Source organism: Filicampus tigris, chromosome 2, assembly GCF_054856515.1.
Source record: "Filicampus tigris isolate MCC_2025a chromosome 2, RoL_Ftig_1.0, whole genome shotgun sequence".
Taxonomy (NCBI): Eukaryota; Metazoa; Chordata; class Actinopteri; order Syngnathiformes; family Syngnathidae; genus Filicampus; species Filicampus tigris.
Genome location: NC_141218.1, coordinates 8,111,665 through 8,136,498, shown reverse-complemented (window position 1 = coordinate 8,136,498; position 24,834 = coordinate 8,111,665). Strand labels below are relative to the sequence as shown.

Genomic DNA, 24,834 nt, shown 5'->3' with positions numbered 1-24,834 from the left:
ATTTTGTCTTTATATACAGGCAATACAATAATGTTGGAAAAACAAAAATAAATCCCTGCACTGTAACACTAAAATTTGAAGAGAGGAAAAGCAGTTCAGAGGTCATCGTCAGCAACAAGCTCTCATTCTCACACACACACACACACACACACACACACACACACACACACACACAGACACACACAGACAGCAGCACATGAATCATTTCTAAAATCGCACACGTGCATACTGGTCATTTCCATCAGGATGGTCCGTTTCTCGTCTCGTCCTGAACCCCCAGATATGATGCTCATGAGGACAAACCTTGGAGATTTTTGCTCAAAATTATATTGAAGATATTGCAGTTACACAGGAAAGTGTCATGACGAGAGGTGCAGGTGAAGAAGCTGCACGTCATTGAGTTTGTGAAACGTCTATTACATCACGGCAGAACTATGAGGGATCTGTTCTGTCACCGGAGACAAACAAGCAAAACACGTGCCATCCATGTACAGTTTAAAAACGAGAGGAGATAAGAAACTATTTAAGTTACTATTCTGGAAAGAAAAGTGCAAAGCAAGAACAAATTCCAACATTTGGAACAAACATACCATATCTCAATAATAAGAAAAAGAGAAAAAAAAAAATTCAACCCTGAGTCTCGCCAGAGTAACGACATCCTCTGACGCCTGACATCTTACGACGACTGTCAGCGGGGAAAACACACTCCACAAAAACACGTTGCTTGTTTTTTATTTTTGCAGTGTGACGCCAGCGGAATGGAAAGGCGCGCGTGTGTCATGACAGAAGAGTGAAGACGAGCGAGCGACAAGCGGCGGTTAGTTTGAGTGGTCCCATGCAGCAGATGGCCTCCCCCCTCTCTCACTTCCAGTAGATTGGCAGCTGCCTTCAATGGAGACGTCTCATCATGAGTAGATTGTGATAACTTCGCTTCCTCCACCTCGGACCAACAGAACGCGCTCCAAACCCTCAGTTAGAACCTCCAGGAACTCCATGTCTGCTCAGTAAGTCAAGGATATGCAAACGTGTTTTCGCCTACGACCGGGAAAACAACATTCACGCCAACACTGAACCTCTTGAGCACAAGGCGAACCGCAAAAAAAGTTCCACCCGTGCGTGTGCCGCATTAGCGTTAAGGATACAGTTCTCATCTCCCTCCGGGTTCCTGGGCGGTCCCGGCATGTTGAGGAGGACTACTCGGGCATCGTGGGATTTGTTGACGATGACTTCGTTGAGCTTGACGGCCGTGTGCATCCTCCTCACGTTGGAATGGTCACTAGAGGAAAATACATTGAAAAACGAGAGAATAAGTTCCAAATGTGTCTTGGATGAGCTAAACATTTTAAAGTCGGGTTGGTTTGAAACGGTCAAGGTCAAAGTGTCAAAGTTTTCTCCAGTTTGGGAATTTTGTGGAGGAGAGGAGTAACGTGTGAATACTGACGGCCGGAGGCTGAGCATGTCCCTGAAGCCCTCCGGCGTGGAGCATCCGGAGTGCGCGGCCCGGTACTGCGACGCCTTCTCTTTGGTCCACGTCATTTGAACGCGGCGGTGGCGCTCGGTCGAGGAGCCGTCGCCGGCCGCCGCGCGGTCCCGCTCGCCGCCGTCCGTGTCGTCGTCCTCGTCCGAGCCGATGCTGGTCAGTCGCAACATGGAGTTGCGGTCCTTGACCAGCTGAGCCTGGCCCGCGGGCCACAAGAAAAAGAGACAAAGTCAGGTCTTTCTAGTTGTCGGCCCTCTCTTAGAAAATCTGTCATCTTGCTATGTTTCTTTTTGTACCCGTCGGCCTTGGCGTCGGCTCCCGCACATCGACGCGCAACACACACTGATTGGCTAGCACAACTACAGCGCGTATAGTCTAGCGAGCAACGGCGAGGGGCTTTGGGAGTACTGCTCAGTCGGAGCTTCAATGTAAAAAGCTGCTCTAGCATTTTTCCATACTGTGTACTATTACACTTGTTCTGACTAGTATGACAATTCAGCTCACCAGCAGACCCACTATGGCCTGATTTATCAAGACAGCCAAATACTGTAGTGTTGCCACAGCTGAAATGGCATGAATCGTGACTCTTGGCTGTGCCTCGTTCCAAGTCAGTCCTGGGATCATTTGAAATGTTATCGCTCTGTAGATATGTCGCAATCATTCTTGTTTCTGGCATTTCAAAAATGTCTACACTCGCGCTATTCAAAGATGCAAAATCCGCCAGTGCCATTCCTATCGGGTTTGATGGATGACAACAGACATGCTTAGTTCACTTACATGCCTAAACTCCTCCCACAATGCGCAAAATCAACCGTGCTGCGATTCAGCGCGTTTGGCAGACGCAACACTTGGTTGTGCCTTGTTAGTAGATCAGCCCATTTGTATATATGCAAAATTTTAGGAAATCGGGACTTATGGCTTACTAGTAACTTTTCCACTACTGTATGACATGACTGCACACAAGTAGAATGGTTAGGGCGCACTGGTGAAATGCCATGTTACTAGTGCGGCAAAACTGCACTAATTGACAACTGCGTGCTGCTACTACACCTGCTCCCCGACATTATTCACCTCTCGCGCTTTAATAGTAGCTCGCATATGTCAACTCGTGCACAGTTTTGCTTCAGTGGTAACATGTAGCTAGGAGTTCGCTCAAGTCGTTCTACTAGTGCACAGTATTCCCGCACAGCTGTGGAAGACAGTCGTAGAAAAAATAACATTTCTCCTAAGACATAGTTGTTCGACAGAGATGATACTAATGCATGGACCTTCAAGTGGCTATCAAAGCTATGGAATAAACGTTTGCTAGACTTCCGTAGAGGCAATCTACTTGGACTAGCTGATGGCTGGCTACTCACATCATCAAAACTCCAGCGCACCCGCTGAAGAAATCCAGCGGCGAGAAGGAAGGCAATATTTCAACATTTTAGGAGTTGGGTGGGCGGGCCGAGATATTCCACGCACGGAGTCGCGCGTCCTTACCTCTCGCTCGCGGTCCGATTTGGAGAGACGCATCTGGCGGAGCATCTGCGACCTCTGCTCCATCATCAGGGTCCTCTCGTAAGTGTACGCGCTGATGTCGCTGTCGTGCTGAGCGGGCAAAAAGATGCGTTATTCGGTGCCCTCGCCCGGCGAAGAGTAGCGGAGGCCTACCATCTCGACAACTTCCACTTCGGCCTCGATGCGCAAGTGATACAGGAAGGTCGCCAGGTCCTTCTTCATCTGGATGGAATTGTCCTCCATCTGGGCCACGGTGAAGATGCGCATCCTGCACTTGCGCCAAACCTGTTGCAGGCCAGGTGGGGAGGAACACAGCAAGGTTATTAGAGTTCACTTAATATCAAAATCTAACTTTGAAATACCGTTGGTGGGGAAAAAAAAAAGAAAGTACTCACAGGGATGTATGTGAAGAATGACTAATATTACTGCAGCAGCTTACTGAGCGAGTTATGATCATCTCTTTCTTACTTATACATACATATCGTCGCTGTCCTGTGAAAAACACATATGTCCAATTTTGGAAACTTTTGAAAATGTTCACATTGATGCGATGTCTGGAACGCGGAAACGCCATTCATGTAAGAATAAGAAAAATGAAAAAAAAAAATGGAGATAAGTGTTTTTCACAAGACAGCGACGATACAGTATATAAAAACAGTACAAAAATAGTATTTTGCATTTCCATCCTTTGAGTGGGGCGTGCAGATGATTTGAGACACGATTGATGAGTTGCGATCAGGATGAACTCATATTTTAAGGCGCCACTGTACTTCTCAAGGGGGAAAATCTTAAAAGTTTTCAGTAGCCTGTCCACACACATCTAGGCTATGCTTATATTTTAATACACAAGACTTATTGTGGCCTTCTCGATTCTCTCACCGTATTACAAAAAAAATTAATAAACACGAGCTAAGCGACTCTTAAAAACTAATGAAAACTAACAGAATTTGGAGAACTAATATTGAACTCAGCTTTTCTAGCAAACAAAAACTGATGAAAAATGCAAAACTGTTATAAGGTGATCCATCGCGAGGCATCTAATGTAAAAAGAGAAAAGCAGAAAAAGGGCGTGCGGGACCTTGTGCTGGCGCAGCAGGAACGGCAGCAGCATCAGCATCCCGCCGTCGTGCACGATCCACCACACGTCCACGTAGCCGTCGGCGCACGGCTCGCTGTTGCTGGGGAACAGGGAGATGTTTTTGGGCACCAGCAGGGCCAGGTGAGCGGCCGTGGTGACGCGCACCGTGTCTGGAAGGAGGAAAGGGGGTGCGCCGTCATTCAAAAGGCAGTGATGGGACGTAAACCTTGTACAAATACTTTGTTGTCGGGCAGCTTACTTTAAATAAAATACTAAATAAACTCCTATTGAAGGTAGCTTTTTTTTTTTTAGCAGTCTCTTTTTTTTTTTTAAACAAGTATCTGCCCTTCTACGGAGGTGAACGAGTAGCCGCAGGGGTGGGGGACTCACGGATGAAGGTCTTCCAGGACTGCGGATCCTCGCTCTGCCTCCAGGCATGAGGCCAACCCATCACCACGGTGTTGGGCTTCATCCCCCCCAAGCCGCTGGATTGGATCATGTGACTGATGCCTTCGCGCGCTTTCTGCGCGACGATACACTGGCAGAAGCCCTTGACTCGCTCCTTGTCCATCAGAAGCTTCAGGGTCTGACACGCGCGAGAAGAATTTTATTTCATATCACTCAAGAATAAGAATAAGAAATCAAACACTGACTGACGTGAACTCACCTGTTCCGCCGCCAGGGCCTCTCCGTAGCTATGCAGGAAGTTGCCGGCAACCACCGTGCCCACGATGGTTAGGCCTTTTCCCGCCTTCAGCTGGCTGGCAAAAGTCAGCAGGCGAGGAGACTTGACGTGCGCGTCTTCATCCAGCTTGAGTAAAACCAACAGCTGCGGCCTGCCGGACCCAGGTCTTAAAAAGGAGTCCCAATCATGGTCGTCGTCATCCTCACCTCATGGGAGACTTCCATACCTCCAGTTCTTGGTGTGCGGCGGACCTTCTTCCAACCTCAAGAGGGCGTAACGGGCGGCACTGAGTGAGAGCCCGCGGATCCCATCTCCCCATTCCTTCTCTGCTCTGAATACACACATAGGCACAAGTACATACACTCACTGGCCAATTCATTACAGGAACATGTGCCAGCCATACTATACAATGGTACGAAGGAAAACAGCACTGTTTAGTAAATCCCCCTCCATCGCGGGTTCACGGTCCCAATATATATATATATTTTTTATATAGTTAATAACTCATGTTCTAAATCGCGTCAATTCTGCATGTAATACTATTCATGACCAATAGATGGTGGCAGACAACTTACTCGCAGACAATGTAAAAATCAAAGAAGGAAAACCCAGAGGTTGTCAGCACAGTCTAATTATTGTGAAAAATGATTTAATGTCATCCTCTGTAATTCCGCTTTTAAATGTTACAGAAAGCAACGGCAGTCGGTTCATTTTATAGCTTGCATCTTTGAGCATAATCATTGTATACTGGGGGATGATAAGTTTGTTACTATGAAAAAAATGTGTTTACATGCTGTAAACACAGAGGGATCGGTACATTGTTAGCCTGTGCGCTTGCTTTCTCTCAAATTATTGTTCATGCTTATGTATTAGTTGTGTGTTCAAAGACTTTAAATATGAAGTGCTAAGTGTTAATCTTAAATGCTAATATTAAGTAAGAATGCTATCAAAACATGCTTCCAAAGTATTTTACGAGGGTATTTCTATTTCACATATTTCACTAATGGAGTGGGTATTACTGTAGTGAAAATTGAATTAGGAATACATAACAGAGAAAATTGAGAAAATGTGTGTTTTGGGGTGCCTTTCAGGGGCGTGTGGCCTAATGAATGTTGCCAATCACCACGTTTAGTGCAGTGTTCAGCGTATTCAAAAGAACCCCCAAGTTGGAGCACTCGTACATCAAGGTACCACAGTCAAGGTAACACTGAACGGCACATGCCATCTCCACGGCAACATACCCGTGGTACTCGATGTACTTGTAGATCATGCCTGCAATCACTATGGCAACGATTGCATAGTACCAGGAGGAGATGAACATGAGCGCCAGGCAGATGGTCATCCCCAAAAATGACAAGCTCCTTGACGCACACACAAGCACAAACACCGTGAGTGTGTGAGAGACCAAGTCCAATTGCGGCGTTGCCGGCGGCGGACGCACCAGTGGTAGTAGGAGAAGCGCGGCCTCCAGTTGGGCGTCCTCAGGAGGGTCTGCAGGGCGCAGGCCAGGTTGACAAAAAGGTAGCACATCAAGAAGAACCTGGACAGAGAAAAACGATTGACAGCTCTGGCGACCGACGACGTGAAACGAGAGAGGCTGGGGAGTCTCACATGGTCAGGATGGGAGCCACCAGGTCCAGAGATGCGATGAGGATGCCCAGCTCAGCGATGAGGGCCGTCAGCAGCAGCGCCCAGGTGGGCTCGCCGTTGGCTTTGCCGTGACCAAACACCTGACACACACCAGCAAACCTGTGTCAGCTCACTGCCTCGTGCGCGCGACACCATGCTGAAATGTCCGATAGTGTCAGCTCCAACCCGAAGGAACGGGATAATGTTGTCCTTGGCGATGGCCTGCAGAAGTCTTGGAGCGCCCGTCAGCGACTGGAGGCCTGCGCCGCACGTGGAGAAAAAGGAGCCCACCACAATGACCCAAGGGGTGGGCCAGGCTAACGTTCCCACCACCAAATTGCCTTGGACCGAGTCTCCAAACCTGCGGGAAGCGACAAAGATCAACAACATCTCTCATACATACGGAGACATGTAACGAGTGGAACCGACTTGTCTCTGAGGACCACGCCATCAATGCAGGCGCCGAATAAAAGAATGCTGCTTAGGTCTGGGTGGAAGGGATTCAGGAAAACAGGGGTCAGCTCAAACATTATTACTTACTACGTTAGCTTTGCTTCCGTTAGCTTCAAAGCTAATTAGCATCTATGTTGCAGCGCTATCACTCGAAGCAACGGATTGAACACAAACGGTGCAGCAACATATGTAGAAAAATATATAATATTCTTTGTCATCTGTGAAGAACAACTAGTATTAGTGCCGTACTGATAAGATGAGAGGAGGTGCGGCATCTTAACGAACAGTACAGTACATCTGACTGTATTATACTGAACAATGGCCTTTCAATTGATGCAGTGTGACAAAAACTGTTAACATAAACATTGATTTTTATAGATTTTTTTGGTCTGGAATAAATTAATGGCATTTCCATTCATTTCAATTGGGAAGAGAGGGAGGTTTTGCGTCACGGAATGAATTTAACTCTTATCTCGAGGCACCACTGCACTGCATTGATCTCTCAGAAGGATACAGACAAAGGAAGTGGTGAGGATGGCCAGGATGGTCCCGATGGGGATGGAACGCTGGGCGTCTTTCAGGTCCCCTGACCGATTAGAACCGGCCATGATTCCTGAGGAAGACAAGGAAACCAATCAAACTGAAAAAGCTTCAGGAAAACCCTCGTTTAACTGTTTAGTAGCGATGGGAGCGCACCGATAACAGGTATCGATAATGATACCGGTCTTGTTTTAAAGAATCAGGTATTTGTGATGCTGATACCAGCCACCGATACTTAAGGCACCAAAATCTGTCCTCCTGGCCAGTAGTTGGCGCTACAGCACAATCATTAAGCGGTACCAGTCAAAAAAAAAAGTCGTATTGAACATCCCAGCTATTTAGATTATACACTACAACTATTTTGGGAGGAACTACAAGGTGAAAGAAAGTGAGCCAGGCTCTGTCATGGGCCTCAGTGACTTTTCACCTCATAGAGAATTAAGTGGAAGCCATTATAGTTGCACGCATGAAAATGAAGAAAGTATTTACCAGTGACAGAGGGGAAGAAGATTCCCACCAGGAGGGTGAAGGAGGTGGTGATGTCAGCAAAGACGTACGGCTGCTGTGTAGACGCCGAGTGCGCTTCCTCGGAGGACCTCAAGGAGCCTTTCTCCACCACGTCTCCTTTGCCGAGGTACGAGCTCCACAGGTTCTCTGCGACGCAAAGGAGCGATGTGACGGCCCGTCGCGGCCAAATGGCAACGAACGTGTGCGGCGTTACCGGCGATGATGCCGCTGGCCAGACCGGGGATGCCTTCGATGCGGGAGAAGTTGTTGGCGGAAAAGTATTCGTCACAGGAGGCGTTGAGCTCGGCGCTCTGGCAGAAGCGGCTCCACAAGTACGTGGTCTTCTCCACCGGAGCAGGGCTGGGACCGGGGATGAGCGCTGGTGTCGGGAGCGCCGTGCTGTTGGCGTCCGCTGTTAAGGAGGATGAAAACTTTTGTCAAATTGTCCTGAGCCGCTGTGCGAAAAAAAAACAAAAAAACACACCTCCGCCAAGAGTCTCGTTGGCCACCTCCCTCTCGGCCGAAAGCAGGACGGTTTTAGCGCAGTGGGTGTCGACGAGGTCATGGCCGTTGATGGTTCGGTTTCCGAGCATACATACCCTGCAAAGATAACGTGCCATTTTGGGGGGAAAGGGTGGAAAATTTCTAGTAAATTTCCGTAAAAATAAAAAAAGTAAATTCCCTATTAACTCATTCACTGCCAGACATTCTCTTTTACCCTAAAATTTGAAGAAAAAAAAACGCAAATTCCTGGGATTGAATGGCTGGACTGTGAAAAGACAAGTCAATTTGTCAACGGCAGTGAATGAGTTAAGGGCCAGACTTCAATTTCCTACATTGCTGTACCAATGAAAAAATTCGGGCAATTTGGCATTGCTCCGTGTTACAAACGTCAAGCATCAAGAGGAGGCAATGTGCCAGCGACGGGACGGGCGGCGCGTACGTGAAGTTGGGCGGCTTGAAAGCGGAGACCAGCGCGCCCACATAGATGGAGACAATGGAGACGATGACGCAGGCCAGGAAGACGGAGGCCAGCTTGTTGACGTACTTGACGCCCACAAAGACCAGCAGCGACATGAGGAGGAGGCAGATGGAGCCGTAGACGCGCATGTTGTTCAACATGGCCGCACCCTCGCCCTCCAGCCCCTTGGCAGTAAAGATGGCCGCCTCGGGCGCGATGTACATCTGGAGTAGGAGAAAAGGGAGCGCGTGTGGCCTGCGAGCGAGGTGTTGCGGGCGGCAAAGACGAACAACCCACCAGCAGGATCTCGACGGCTCCGAGGATGTACATGGCTCCGGCAAAGGTGGTACCCAGGTAGAAGCACAGACCCACTGCCCCACCAAACTCTGGACCCAGAGAGCGGCTGATCATGAAGTAGGAACCGCCGGCTGGGGGGGGGACGAAGTAAGGTGAAGAATAGCGCAGCAAAGTCTGACTAAAACAGAATCGTGCAAAAACCAAAGCGATATTTCCCACTTGAAGTAATACAAATCTAATGAATCCGTCCCAGACGCCCACAAATATGAACAAAAATACATTCTAAAGGAAATAACTAGAGTGAAGTGCAGTGTGAAATAAATATAAATGGCTATTAAAGTGCATAAATAATCATTTAATGTCACTTTGCCCTTTACTGAAGACTTGATGGGGTGTTCTTTCTTGAATTGCATTTTGTTTCTCACATTCTTTTTGAAAGGGCTGCCACTGGGAATATTCTGCCTTAGTGTGTAAAAAAAAAAAAAAAAAAAAAAAAAGGCTTCCTTCAACAGACAGCAAGGCGGAGGTTTCCTCAGCCCATCTGGAATGTTGTCCAAATAAAATACGCTGAAGTCCCCTCACAACTCCAACCCGGTATTCTGGTGGGCAGTATCACTTTGCCCCAATAGGGTGAAAACTTGTGCATGCCCCCAAAATATACAAAGGGTCACTGATTGTTGGACCCTTTTTACACAACTCACAAAATGTCTCCGATGAACGTGTATCGATTTCGGGAAATGAATGGCCGAGTCACACAGTCTTTTTTTTTAAGGGGATGTACGAAAACTGGGACAAAATTTAGACAAAACAATTTGAAAGAAAAAAAAAACAATCTTATGACAACTAGGACATAAAAGTCGAGGTTCCACTGCATTAGTTTGTCTTTTGTGGCATCTTGAGCGAAGGAACTACAGTATGTTGAATTGAGTTGAGGAATTTCATTTAGACAAAAGTAGCGCTTCGCCGCCACCTTTAGGCAATTCTAAACCTTGATAGGGGAGCATCGATTACTCAGTGCGCGGATTACATTTGGGGCGGGGGCGATACCTGGAACCACTCCGTTGGTGGCGATGGCGCTCATAGATATGGCGGTCAGCATCGTCTGGAGGGACAAAAAGAGGCGCGGGCGGGTGAGACGGCCGCGCCGGATGCTCGACGCCCCTTGGCGACGCTCCGCGGCACTCACGCAGCAGCAGCAGACGAAGACGATGCAGAGGCCCTGCAAGATGCCGGCGGTCCCCACCACCCAGGTCAAACGCAGGAACAAGATGACGCCAAAGATGTTCTGCAGACACGGCAGGTAGACGCCCATGAAGGTCCCCATGCACGGCGACTGCGGAGGGTCAGAGAACACAAAGTAAGTTCCCAGCTCACAATTCTGCAAACTCCTGTACAACATAACAACAGTCTTATCTCCTGCTGGCAGCTCCTTATCGGAGAGATGTCAGTGGAGGTCAGCCCCACATCACTTAACCACATAAAAGAATAATAAATGACAACCTGCTTTGGGGGGGGGGTGTAGGCCTGGCGGTTATGCGTCAACTATGCTAGTATCAAGTGCGACATCGGGCACAAGAGGCAAGAGGAAGTCAACCCAAATGTTTTCTTTACAAAATGTTCTATGCATCCCCACTAGTCTAAACACGGCATTCTGATTGATAACTGTGTTTGTGGAATATGAGTTAAGTCGTAAAAACCATCCGTTTTTGTTCATCTAAGGGGGCAGCCATTTTGTCACTTGCTGTCGACTGAAAATGATATCACAGTTGCTCAGGTAACGACCAATCCTGGCTCAGCTTCAGAAAACAGGTGAGCCGTGATTGGTCGTTCATTTTCAGTTGACAGAAAGTGGCAAAATGGCCGCCCCCCTGCATGGATTAAAATGGGTGTTTTTTGCTGCTGAACTCATATTCCACAAACGCAATATTAATCTGAATGCCGTATTTAGACCATTGGAGGCACCTAGGACATATTATTGAAAAGAACATTTAGGAAAAAAAACTTCTTTTTTTTTCAAGAATATGTTCTAGTTGAAACAAGGCATTCTGATAAATATTGTGTTTGTGGAATAAGAGTTAACCCACTCGCTTTTAGCCATCTCTGGGGGCGGCCATTTTGTCACTTCTGTCAACTGAAAATGACATCACAACTGCACAGGGCTCAGGTAACGACCGATCACGGCTGACCTGTTTTCTGAAGCTGAGCCGTGGTCGTTACCTGAGCCCTGAGCAATTGTGATGTCCTTTTCGATCGACAAGTGACAAAATGGCCGCCCCCTGAGCTAAAAACGGGTGCATTTTGCTGCTTAACTCCTATTCCACAAACGCAATATTAATCAGAATGCCCTGTTTCAACTAGTGGGCCCGCTGGGAACATATTCTTGAAAAAAATGTGTTTGGGTTGATTTCCGCTTTAACCACTGTCACAATCAAAAAAGCTTGTTAATCAACCAGCGCTGCTCAATCGGTCGACCTGGCTTCAGATTTTTTTATTTTGTCTTCATTCTCGGAATATTCCTCAACATTTCTGACCGATTTGAAGTACCTTGGCCTTCTTCTTCTCACTGTTGCTCTCGGCCTCCTCGTGCTCCTTGGCACCCTGCATCAGGTTGGTGTAGTTGGCCAGCCGACTGAGCAGAGACGACACTTTGGGCCGGGTGTCCATTTCCTCCTGCGAGGAGCGGGAAGACGATGACGTTCGAGACTCGGGGAGTCGGCCCGCACCTTATTTGCGCAAACCTCAAACAAGGCCAAGTTCCTGTCGTAGAAATCGTCGTCATCCACGCCGTGGCTGTTGTTGATGTACACGCTGGACAGTTTGGAATTTCCATCCCCTGCGAAGATAGAGCACAGCGGACGTGAACGCTACGAGAGCAAGACGCTGGCGTTTTGCTCAAGCGACGGGCGCTGGTCTGTGGCCGGCAACATGGCTTCCCGCTACTGTGGGCAGCCTCCTTCACCTTTGTGGCTACCATCACCCTGGCACACGAGTGTGAAAGTAAACAATAAAATTCAGCCGCTTCAACATGATTCAACGCACACGCGCAATCAACACCCCGTTCCCGGATATCTCTTCCTCGCCCTGTTTGGGTTGTTTTCTGGGCTGACAATAATAAGAACAACATAGCAGTTTTGTCACTCATCTGACAGCTTCTCCCGTCTCGAAAGGTTCAACTGGGGGAGAGGATAGGATGGCAAAAACAAAACAAAAAAGATCAAATGACTGGCGTCTTCCAGCTGAGGTCAGCACACCTGCGTGGGATTTATCTGGCATCACTGCGGGGAGGGGGGGGCGGGGTGGCCGCGCCGCGCTGCCTTGCGCCACGCTACTCTCAAAGCTTTGTTCCCGACTGAGCGACGCACGTGGGGACACTTGAAACTCAGTGGGATTAAGCGGCTCAATTCCGATTTATGGAAGCTTATTAGATGCGAACAGCGAGGGGTGGCCTTATTACAATGGACACGGACAAGTTGTTCTTTCAAGCATGGAAGTGAAAGTGTCATCTGACTGTCTCCCAAGCAGACTGCGGTGGGTTTCGCTGACTCTTGGCTCAAATGCTGAGTCAGGGAAGCAAAGCTTGTTAGGCCAGCTCTTTGCAAAACAAAAGAACAACTTCTCAAAAGCCCAAGTATCGACTGTACTTGAAAAGTCAGGTTACAATTTCCACCCGAGTTCTGTTCATTCTTTTAATCCGGAGTGGATATGAACGGCGGCTGCCACCGCCCTTGAGCAAGGTGCCAAAACCCTAAACTTGAAGGAAAGTCTTTTTTTGGAAATGGCACAATAGGCAAAGCGAGGAAAAAAGCAACTCATTGAATATTACTCAAATGTAGAATTGTAGACAAAATGGCTAAAATGCCTTTTTAGTCACTGTCGGATATTTGTGCGGGCCAAAAGTGCCAGTTGCTGATTGCTGTGGTTTGTGTTCCACATGTCACCTGCTGGTCCTTCCCTCTGGAATGACCTCCCATCGGTTGTTAGGCAAGCCCCCTCTCTGTCCATTTTTAAAACCCGGTTGAAGACACATTTCTTTTCTCGGGCTTTTGATCAGACCTGAAATTTTCGCCTCTTTTCCGGTGTCAATTGTATATAGTGTTTTATGTCAATTAATTGGCTTCATTATTTATATTTATATATTATTTATGTCTATATTTATGAAAACATGTATCACAGCCTTTTATTGTTTTTGTTCTATTTATTGTATTGTTTGTAAAGTGCTTTGTTACAGCTCCAGCTGTTCTGAAATGCGCTATATAAATAAAATGGTATTGTATTGTATTGTATGTTGACAGCTAATAAATCCTGATGGAGCAATTGACACATCTGCTCAAATCCAGATTAAACTCCAGATTAGTGGGCCAGTTCACGCTTGGGGATTATTCTCTGTGCACACTCCTCACCTTGCTCCATGTTACTGTGGTCCGGTGTTTCCGTACCGCCTCCTCCCGTCGGCACCCCTCCCGCTGATGTGTCGCTGGGCGGCTCGCTTCGACTGACGCTTTCCCGGGAGCCGAAGCGCACGTGGGTGCCGGAGCGGGAGCTGATTTCGGGCGACGTGTCCGACAGCCCGGGGTGGTCCTCCGCCTTGGTTGGCGTCACAGTGAACCGCACGGACGTCATGGCGAAGCCTTCGGGGGGAAAGCGGGAAGGGGGTTCGGAAAGACCGGGGCGAGGGAAGGGAGGGCGGCTGGTGGGCTCACGGGCTAGCGAGCGCGGCTGAACTCGACTGAGTTTAGCTGACGCTTGCAGGTGAGGTAACGACTGCTGGGGTAATTACTTCTTTTCCGGGCGCCATTCTCCATCGAGGCGACATGATTGGCCAGCACCAAGCATAAGTGACCAACAGGCCAGGTGGATGCACTATCGAATATTTCGAGTATCGATTATTCCATTCATCAATCGAATAATCGGATTAAAATCTATTTTACATTTAAAATCTTTTTTTCCCCCGATTATTAACAAATTATTGTTGTTTATTTTGTATTGGTTAATGATTAAACATGACTAAGCTACTGATTCATGCGAAGGAAGGCCTACTAGTTTGATATAAACTTCTGCGGGCTGCTTCAGGTTCAGCTAAATGTCAATGACAGTTCATACGTCGGCTGCAAATAAACATTATTTCCATAACTATTTAAACTGACCAGTCTCTTTTTCTTAATATTGATTATGATTCACTTGTTGGTTTGGTCCCTAATAAAGACAGAAATTGGGGAAAATACTTAACACTATTTTACAACGTAAAAGCAAATGTTTGCCAATATCTTTTTTTTGATTCAACAGAAAAGGTAATCTGTTTGCTTTCATGGAGGAATACACAAATCAAAGAATATTTACTGATTGGGAGCGGACATTTTGAAGATTTGGACAATTTTAAATGAAACAATGGTTCCGAACAATTAATTGATTAATAAAATAGTGGATTAATTTGATAATCTATTGGTTGACGATTAATCAATTAAATCTCCTCTATTCTGTTTCAAACCAAAGTGTGTATCTTTTTCGCATGGCTTTTCTGAGGAGGGCTGGGCAAGGTTTAGAGTTAGGGATTGGAGGGGTTGGAGCAGAAGAAAAATGAACAAGGGGAAGAGAGAAAGCAAGGATGAAAAAAAACTATCAGCAGAAATATACACGCTAGGTTTGCAACCAACGATTATTTTAATAATTAGTTCATCTGTTGGTTATTTTGTCAATGAATGGAATAAAAAAAACATGTTAATCGCTATCCCTTTACCAAAAAAACAGGACATTATTTAAAATTGACTCGTTTAGACAACTTATCTCCCCAAATAACGATTTTTTAAAAACATTTATCAATTCACTTGATAATAGAAGAGTTGTCAAAATGATAAACAACTTTATAGGAAGGCTTCATTTATTTTACATGTGTGGCTTGATTGGTCATAATTCATTTCTGTGGGGCGAAGCACATAAAAATACACCTCTATATTGATACATTTCACTTTGATGGCAACATTTCCCACACGAGGGTACGTCCAAACTCGCTGCAATAGACAATAGGAACACTTTGGATAGTAAGGAGGACACAAAGAAAAACAATCCCATAATGCATAGCAAACGTGTGCAAGGGGGTCGACCAGAAACTGCAAACAAGGTGCACACTGGCATGCTATTCCACAGTTTCCACAAAAAGGACACTTAGGCAAGTTTTGTCGAGCCCCCGTTGTGCACAAGGAAAGAAATCAGACAGGCGTGCGTGTGCAGTGAACATTTCAGCGATGAGGATTGTACTATTAAAACATTTCAAACGTTTGAGATGGGACACGCCACACAGGTGACATTAAAAACAAACGCCGTGCCGAGTATTTTCAACGAGACGGAGGTGGGAGCTGATCTCTCCGAAGAAGGATCTGTGCTTGCTCTCAAACCTGCGCCATCCCTGCTAGTGCTTATGGGGCGTATTATTTCCAAAATGCGAGTGGAGACAGCACTTAAGTAAGTAAGTTAGGTCACTGAGACACCGGACCAAAGCGGCACTCTTTTCATCATGTGCGAAAGGCAGCACAAATTCATTCAGGATCGTCCATGAGTGTGTAACTCATGAACAGGCAACCATGTCGCTGCACATCCTGATCCACTTGTTAACCAAAGTGTATTTTCTGCCAGCAAAGGCCCATCCGACGCTGCTTCTTTCACATCAAAATTGGAATCTCACTCTGTAGACTTATTTCATAGTGTTGGCTGGAAACGATATGACTTCTTTCTTTAAAGCTTAACGCTAGATGCATCCCTTTTGTTTCTTTCTGTATAATTGTGCAGTCTAGTCCATCATTTACATCCATATGACAGTCATCTAGTGGCGTGTTCAACAAACATGACGACCACCTATGTTATTTCTGAAATCGTTTTTGGAGTTAATAAATGTACATGAAAAACAATGACGTTCTCTAATTAATTATATACAAAATATCAATGTTTTAGTGCTGCAAATTGAGTCCATAAGTATTCCTTTAATTAAAGCGAAAATAAATGTCTTGTAAATTTGACAAGCTACAGAGAAGAGTGGTTAAAAACCCTGACAAATTTGAATGAATAAAATTAAAACAAAAACAAAAAAATCAAGCCGCGACAACGAGGCGCTCTAAAGTGGCCACGACAACGAGGCACTCTAAAGTAGCCAAGACAGCTCCAAGCCCCAGCCCACAAGCTGGCTTTTTTCAGTTATTTTTACACACCTACGTACTATTCCACCTTTCTCTGTATGAGGTGCGAGCACTCACAACCAATAACGAGGCGTTCTAACGCAACCATAGCGGTGGACTATACGAAGGGAAGATGCATTTTCGGGCTGTACGCATAGCTAAATTCACAAAACAATTGCTCCGATAACCGCTGATAGGAATGAATGAAGGCACATGAATTCTTATCCACCGGAGAAGGGGCGAATCCTGTCAGACGCCCAAGTGCGTCACTGGTTGTCATTTAAACAACGACGCCCCCCCACCCCCAAAAAAATGTAAAAATATCAGGAACACTTAAATGGTCAAAGACAGTATCTGTATTGAGTGACTACTGTACCAGTTCTCATTCTTTGTACATGTTGCCAATAATTATCAACAAACATGTTCCGATACAGTATTGGAACCAAAACTCTGAATTCATTTTACTAGGTCTTTAACAGATGACATTATTATATTTAACCTCCTAACAGGCTCGAGCACATCTACCAATGACTCACCAAAGTATCGACACAACGTCAAAGAATAACCGGGGTCAACTTGGAGATGGACAAAAGAAGCGGATCCGACCGGTTGGACTAGTCGCTGCTGGCTGCCTTATTTCACAATGCGACGTTCCCAAAATTGGAGACGGCACCTAGTTGCTTTTTCGTCTGTCATTTTATTTTGACTTGTTTTGAGAAAGAAACCAGCTGTGGGGTGGGAACGAAGGATAAAAGGGGGCGTAGTGGCTGCTGACAAACACCTTGCTTGGCATTTTACCCCGAGGAACAGAATCGCCAGCAGACGCATTCATTTTGACGGCTCCAGACTGTGTCCAACATAAATGAAGAATTAACTTTTTTTTTTTTTTTAATCTATTTCTCAGTGAATACAAGAGCATGACCCCACAGTTTGGATTTTCTCACGCTTGCTTTTATTTCCAGACATATTTCCACGCGCTTATTTTTTTGCAACATGAGTGACTTGGAATTGGTGTGTGCACTTTATAAATGAGAACCCCCAACAAATTAAACGTGGGCCATGAGATTTGACAGCCTTAATTTAACTGTCAAATAGAAGTGAAAGAAACGACATATCGTCTGTGTAGATGTAAGGCTTCTTCATGGTGGCGTGGAATAGAAAATACATCGAAACATAAAATGCCAGAAATAATAAATGACACATCAACAAACCCATTAATGAATGTGTCCGAATAGTCTAATTAATGAGTAACGCGAACGAAGCCCAACCAAGCCACTTTCCATGGACATGCTCATGCTCGGCTTATAATGCCGCCTTGAAGGTAACTTAAAAGCAATCAATAAGGCAGTACATTAAAGTATTCTGAAGATGAAAATAAGCTTTGCTCGAAAATGTCGCAACAGCTGCTCATGCGTCTTTGTGGCGACAGAAAGGATTGCAGTGTTTTCGGGGAGATGCGGACATTTCAAACCGGCTGCAACCAGCTTTCAGCAACCAGAGAATACTGATTCAATACGTTTTGCGTCTTTCGTTTACCAGCTTGGCGTTTTTCGCCAGCCATGAGTGTCAAGTCGCGGGGGGGTGGGGGTTTAGCGCCGGGACGCCGGTTGGCTGAAGTGGCAGGTTCCAGCCTGGTTCCAGCCAGCAGAATGCTAACGTTAGCCACCGACTATAGCCCATGCCGCACGGAACTGTCAACTGTCAGCCGCCGTGACACACAGAACAAGAGGCGCGTTAAGCTCGTACCTGGCTCGGGTGATGTCAACACTCCGCCTCCACCGAGGTAGTTCCACGATCTGACATCTGTGGAAGCAAGGGGGACTCCTCTCGATAGGTGTCTCGGCTTCTTATTGTCCAGTCGAGAATGCGAAACGGTGCAGTATGTACCTTCCCGCTCACCGTCCGCATCTTCGCGCATGCGCAACAGCAAAGACAAAAGATGCCTGATTGACGGACACAAAAGCTATTGTAAAAATGTTTATTTGGCTTCAAACACCCTTTTAGTCTCCCAGCATTAGAGCAAATTGAAATTTTAAAACGTTAATTATATACAGTAGAACGAACAGCTGAATAGTAAACGTGAGCAAAAACAAAAACAAATAACATTTCAATATTCATATAAAATACATTGACAATACTTTCTTGCACCGGTTGCCCTTTTAAAATATTCACAAATAAAACAATAACATTTAAAGGCAGCGTTGTAAACATGCATACAAAAAAATTCAACAATACAATGTTTAGTTAGAATTATTTGGCTAAAGTGTCTCTTTGTGCTAAAGTAAAACAAAGTCTGCAATTGGATAAAAAAATATATAGCATACATGAATCTTCATATCACTTTTTTTTTGCCATTGAGCATGAACCTTCATATCACTTTTTTGTTGCCATTGAGCATCTCTCCGTTGTTGTTGACCAGCAACGGACCTGACGCCTGGTTGGGCTGGTGAAGTGCCGCCCGGCCGGGCTGCAGGTACTCGTTCACCACTTTCTGATAAGTCGGGTGGCTCATCAACACTTGCACAAGGTCATCTGAGGAGCAAGTGGCAAAATCCAAAAGAAATAAGCTGTGACCTCAGACAACAACAGCAAAACTCAATTGAGGAAACAAAATACAATATAGTTTAATTTTTTTTTTTTGGTTTGTTCTTAGGATAAGTATCTGCACCGTATTTTTTGCCACCTTTGATCATATTAAGTTACCTTGACTTAACCCACGACCACTGGAGACTTCAGAGTAGAGCTGTGCAATGTGTTGCTGACGTATTCCTAGCAGCGCCCCCATCAGGCCAGACAGCTCCTCGGCACTCAGACTTCCTGTCCCCTCTTCGTCAAACAGCTGTAAGGTCAAAGGCATTGATCACACTGAACTCATGTTTAAAGAATTTATTCTATATCCATCTCAAGGCCCAATCACTTTTTTTTTTTTTTTTTTTGCGGAGCAGTTTTGCTCATTAATGACTTAATTTGAGGAGCCACATAATTTTGAGTTTTGATTCTGTGTGCTACTAATACTACTCGTGAAGTTGTAGATGCTTAGTGGAAGAATGTCATTTAATTAGCAGAGCTGGGTAGTCCGTCCCTGGGGGCCCGGCAGGATGCTCATTTTTGGGGTGGAGGGGGCCGACAAATTTAAAAAAAACGGCTGGACTAAACATGGCCGGAAGTTAATTTTAGTCCGGCCCACTAATGGGCCCTCATGTGTGTGACGTGCTCGCGAGGCGGCCGAAAATCATCTCAGCCTACTCGGTGAAAGGCTTCTTTTTAGGCTTCTTTCTACTCCCGCGTCGGCGCGAGCAACAACTGCTGTTATAGGGATTGTGGTATTGCCCCCGCACCCTCTTGTAATGGTATGCCCCAGTTGCAGGTGGGAGGCGTGGGTTACGTGATGTGACAATGAGGAAATACAAACACGCTTGAGCGCACGTCGCTGTCTCACATGTTGCGATGACATACAGTTTCTCCACACGGAGACGGATGAGCCACGCAGCTCGTTGCTGCTGCTGCAAAGTCCCATCACTCAAAGTAAACAAGCTACTCACCCACGTTCCCCCTTAGCCGCCACCTTTCAGATCGTTTTCGCAATATAATTAAATGCATCATCTAGTCATCCCTTTACGGTTGTAGCAGGCACGATGTGCATTGTTGTCGCTGCCTTTTTGAAGCGACGCCCCCCCCCCGATTAATTTCAAAACAATTTGTGTCCACAGTATATTCAGACGCTAGCACATCAAGGTGGAGTTCATCCACTTTTTCTGGCGTTCACTATTTCCGTAAATACGGCATCGCAAACCTGCAGTATATAGTAGTTTGCTGGCATGCTTTTATTTTGTAGGCCGGGAAAGAGGAGAAGTGTGCAAAATATATAAGTAACGTGACTACGACTTCTGCGACTCTTCTCTATAATTATTGGACCCAAATAACTATACAATACGACAAATCCAACCCCGGGGCTCGCAATGCGAGGAAGCACGCAGTTGGGTAAATACTACTGCCGCATTTGAAGCGTGTCCACAGCGGGTTCGAATAGTAAATTAGCCAGCTAATGATCCTTAAAAGGCCTCTGCCATTAGCGTCTTTCACGCAGCGATGTCAATCACGGACGCTTTTTTTTTTTTTTTTTTTTGGGGGTCGGGGGCCGACAATGTTTATGAATATGGCCGGAGGGTCGCGGCCGGAAGGGTACCCAACTCAAGGGTGGAGGGTCGCGGCCGGACCGGCAAAAAATGGTCAAGTGCCCAGCTCTGCTAATTAGTAGGATGCAGTTGTCAACGTAACTGTAGTGTTGCCTCATTAGTTACATACTCAAGTTGTCCTACTACGACAACAATTGTACATTAGCAGGCCTAAAGTGGCTCTAGTGGTGGGAAAACATGTTACTAATAAGACACAGTTGGACTACTAGTGCACCGGGTTGTCTTACTAGAGAGAACAAGGAGCATACTAGTGCATAGATAAACATTGTGAAGTAGTTACATTGAAAGCCGTGTGCAGGAGTGACTTGATGTCAATGAGTCCAGAGAGACCGGCCACATTCAGATAGATTCGTCTCAGGTCCACTACTTTTTCCTGAACACCACAAGAGAGCAGAAGACTCCAAGCTAATGGACATCACATCACAGAGGCGACGCCACAACAAACATCCTCGGAGTACCTCAGAGTAGAGGCCGCAGACGCTCGCAGCCGTCTGCAAGTCGGCGAGTCCCAGAAGGCCGGAGAGATCTTCGATTCCGACCTGCGAGGATCCCGACTGACACCTGTCAATCATTCTGTCCAGCGCGGCTTCCACTTCTCGTGCTCGTAGGCTGATGCGCAAAGATTCTGGTTGGTTGTTTACAAACATGAAATGTCCTAAATAGATGCTCTCCTACCCGGCCTTGTGCAGCAGAGTCAGCGCTTCCCTGCCGGGTGACGGCAGCGGGAGTGAGAGATGGCCCACTTTTTGGACGGGCACGCCACCCTCCATCACGTAGTCTGTAGCCGGGAGGCCAAGTTCTCTGAAACACATCAGCAGAACACGTTGCTTACAATTGCCTTTAATTTAATGATTCTAATTTAAACCGCAAAAACAAAAATAAGATGCACATCTTAACGTGTGAGTTTGATTGACTGGATTTGGTTTCAAACAAGCAGCAATCTGCAGTTTAATTATAGAATGTGGGAATGCTAACTAATGGAGTATTTATAGCTATTACTTCAGCACTGATGTCAAGTTTAAGACAATGAACACTTTAGACAATTTGAACTGTCACCAAGAAAAATTAGGATTAAAAATCTGCTATATAAATTTATTAGAAGCAAAAAAAGTTAGCTAGCCGGATACAACTAACGATAGAAGCGTGGATCAGGCCAATGTAGACAAACAGAGTAGGTTTAATGGTTACAAATAAATAGCATTTGCCTATATTGACTAATGGCCAAGCCGGTTCTATCACAGCATTCTCTCTTGAAAATGATCATGAGTCCACTCCAAATAATTACTTTGCCATGAGCTTCTGCACATTGTCAGCGTATAGGTTGGGGTCGTTCCTCTCCTCTGGCGAGGGATTGTAGACTGGCAGGAACTGAAGCACAACATTTTGTTAAGCCAAACAGCAAAAGGACACACGCACGTGCACACGCACACCTCCACAGTCATGTTGGTGTAGAGTTGGGAGGCAGTGTGCCACAGCGCCTCAACCCTGTTAGACGGATGACAAACATTAGCGTCTGCGCGAAGAAACCCGAGTGGCACCGCGAGCCCGGCAAGAACTCACCATGTTGTCCCTTTGTACGTCCAGCGAACCGTATCCTGAAGCACAAAAACATTGGAAGACACCAATCAAAAACAACACAAATAAATATTTCACTTCAGTACTACTGTATGTCAGTCCGATCCGCCCCGGGGCCTTCACAATCAGTCGTGCTAGCCCACCCATGGAACTTCAACTATACATGCATTGGGAAGAGGACTGTTTCTTCAACCAATCACGTTTCAAATTCACCTGGCCTTCGATGACATCAGCATTTTCGTACGCATCATGACGGCCAATTAGCATCTCTGCTGAATATCAAGCATAATCCCCCACCGTCGTAATATTTGTGGCTAAACAAGCTATGGGAAATGCACAGTGCATGTCGACCTCACGTCCCCACTAAAAGACTCTCATAAAAGTATTGTCAATCCATTCAATTAAAAGCCAGCATTATTATCATTTTGACGCATGTGCGCATGTGTGTGTGTGATAGAAGAGCCAATCTCCACTCACCAATTTGTTGGGGTAGCGCAACAGAACCGGTTGGACCGGGACTCCGCATAGAAACGCACCTGCCGGTAAGCGAGCAAGGAAGGAGTAACTCGTTAAAGGAGAGAAATGAAACGACTCTAACGTTAGGTAAACGCTGCGCCCTTTTCCCTCCTCATGCCAATCATTCCAGAAGAAAGCTTCCAGCACGGCATCAGGACTGGATCGTCCCGACCGACCGACTGACTTGAATGGCTCACGTCAACTCTCCTCACCGGGTTTGAACTTGATCAGAACCTTGCCGTTTGTGGTGGTGCCCTCAGGAAACATCAACATCTGGCCAAGCGTCGCAGGCACACACACAAACACACAAACGCCGAAGAGACTTTATAGGTGGTCATAAGTTTGGGTATATGTGACGTCTCACCTGAGGCCAGGAGCCGTTGGAGGTGATTCGTTCTGCGAGTTGGGCAACAGCCTTCCTCCTGGAATCCGGGTCGCTCCTGCTCACCAGCACTGACTGGTTGAACTCCAGGAGCGCTAATACAAAAGTAGTTGAACAACAAGTATGACAGTAGTTAGAAAGGTCAAATGCCAGGTTTTAGTGGTGTAGAATTGAGACCAAGATGAACCATTTATCAACTTTTGTCACCATTGTGAACATTGGGATTTCTTAAAAATGATCTTTTCTAGCATGGGAAGTAAAACAAAAGCGCAAAAGTGTGAACACCCGCTAAAACCGGCTGTGTATAGAATTAAACAATCACATTCAAACGCTAGTTAAAAGGGGAATCGGCACACATCTGCTGCTGTGTAAAATGTTCCCACTTGTGTTTGGGAGATTTCATTTTGGTCCAGTAAAACCAAAGCTGAACTTGGCGCTAACACAACATTACCTACAGTGAAGCATGGTGGTTATAGCATCGTGCTTTTGGGTCGTGTTTCTTCAGCAGCAACTGGAAAATGTGAGCACAAAACCTTCTTGCTAGGAAGCAAAAAGAATGTCAAGAAAAGCTTACTTGAACATCTGAGCTTTATTTGGACTTAATCAGAAGCACAGTTCTACTGACTCCCACTGAACACGAGTTTGAATGTGATCAGTTAATTGCGAACACAGTCACATTCCACTCATAAAATGGTGTGCATGCCTGTGCAACCACATTATTCAATTGGTTTTACTCCCCCTTGTGAGAAGAGTTCATTTTTACCCCCTTAATTGAGTTCTACAGGTTATAGGTCATACTAATGATGGGAAAGGGGTCAACAGGGATGTGCAGACTTTCATACACACATCCTCCATCCACTCCGACCTACCTCCGATGACGGGCAGGCTGGTGTTCTCAGAGCGGGACACCACTGTGGCGAGCTGGGTGGGACACAAAACCAGCATGTCCAGAAAAGTGCTGTGGGGCGCCACCACCAGCACGGGAGCCTCCTTCAGGTCAGCCCGCCGACCTTTGACCCGGACCCACACGAAGCCCAGGGAGAAGAAGACGGCCCGGCTCAGGAGCCAGATGGCGGGATGGATGAGCCAACGGCGCCAGCCCGCCACGGGGCGGGCGCGGTCCTCCGCCGACAGGCCAGCCAACCGTAGGCGTGCCAAAGGCCACATGAGGAGGAAGAAGAAGATGACCAGGACCAGCCGAACCGGGAACAGGAAGCTTCCTAGGATCAGACCCTTGGGATAGAACAAGCCCATACAGTGACACTTTAGAACTCCAATTCACATTTTGTGGCACATTGACAGAGGGAGTGTCAATATTTGCACATGAAATATGACAGTAAAGAAACAACATTACTCCAACATGGCAGCCATGTTGCCCAGGTGAAGGTGTCGAGCATGCACCTCGAGTTTCCAAAACACTAACACACAGCCTCGGTCACACGTGGGACAAGTTGACGAAAAGTTCTTACCCGGATCCTTTGGAAGCTGCTCATCGTCACCTCGTGAAAGAACGGGTTCTTGGACCCATGAGGGGACTGGTGGACGCGACGCTCCAACTTCGTCATGAAGACGACAGCAAACCTCCCCAAAAATGCTGTGGGCCTAATGTGAAAATGGCGAGTTGACTAAGTGAGCACGACAGAACTCAAGTCACCACAAGCCTAGAGAACTTGTCAAACGAGTGAAGGGAATTCACTGACAACTGCACGTGTGTGCCTATGTGTGAGCATACCGCTGTAACCATAGAAAGGTGACTAATAAACGGACGCGGCCTGTCACGTCACGACACGCCCCTTTCCAGTCACTCGGATGGTCGGACCGGTCTGAGGGATTTATTTGGTGGCCCGTCAAATGCGGGTTCTGCAAACTAAG

The 24,834-nt window shown here is 46.4% G+C and overlaps 2 protein-coding genes across 4 annotated transcripts; both read right to left on the bottom strand.

Moving 5' to 3' along the window:
* Positions 1-37: 37 nt before the first annotated feature.
* slc12a6 (solute carrier family 12 member 6) lies at positions 38-18,188 on the bottom strand. 3 transcript variants are annotated; one of them, XM_086054654.1, is made up of 27 exons: positions 18,040-18,188; positions 13,531-14,655; positions 11,869-11,963; positions 11,675-11,800; positions 10,317-10,463; positions 10,178-10,232; positions 9,131-9,261; positions 8,816-9,057; positions 8,357-8,472; positions 8,087-8,284; positions 7,855-8,019; positions 7,340-7,438; positions 6,802-6,859; positions 6,559-6,733; positions 6,355-6,473; positions 6,185-6,283; positions 5,985-6,104; positions 4,970-5,074; positions 4,726-4,894; positions 4,449-4,644; positions 4,059-4,228; positions 3,134-3,265; positions 2,963-3,070; positions 2,839-2,862; positions 1,442-1,677; positions 1,143-1,276; positions 38-997 (listed from the first exon to the last, which is right to left on the bottom strand). In XM_086054654.1, the coding sequence occupies exons 2-27, from the start codon at positions 13,748-13,750 to the stop codon at positions 906-908; spliced, it is 3,531 nt and encodes a 1,176-aa protein (XP_085910780.1). In that variant the 5' UTR covers positions 13,751-14,655; positions 18,040-18,188; the 3' UTR covers positions 38-905. The 3 variants fall into 3 exon arrangements, with proteins under 3 accessions (XP_085910780.1, XP_085910787.1, XP_085910797.1); XM_086054661.1 differs by having other exon boundaries at positions 13,531-14,645; XM_086054671.1 differs by lacking the exon at positions 2,839-2,862.
* A 69-nt stretch (positions 18,189-18,257) lies between these two features.
* Positions 18,258-24,740, bottom strand: lpcat4 (lysophosphatidylcholine acyltransferase 4). Its single transcript, XM_086024547.1, has 13 exons — positions 24,432-24,740; positions 23,832-24,195; positions 22,945-23,057; positions 22,793-22,853; positions 22,542-22,600; positions 22,050-22,084; positions 21,920-21,974; positions 21,775-21,857; positions 21,165-21,290; positions 20,948-21,098; positions 20,770-20,862; positions 18,997-19,132; positions 18,258-18,825 (listed from the first exon to the last, which is right to left on the bottom strand). Exons 1-13 carry the CDS (start codon positions 24,525-24,527, stop codon positions 18,662-18,664), a joined length of 1,536 nt encoding a protein of 511 aa, XP_085880673.1. The 5' UTR covers positions 24,528-24,740; the 3' UTR covers positions 18,258-18,661.
* Between the last annotated feature and the right edge of the window lie 94 nt (positions 24,741-24,834).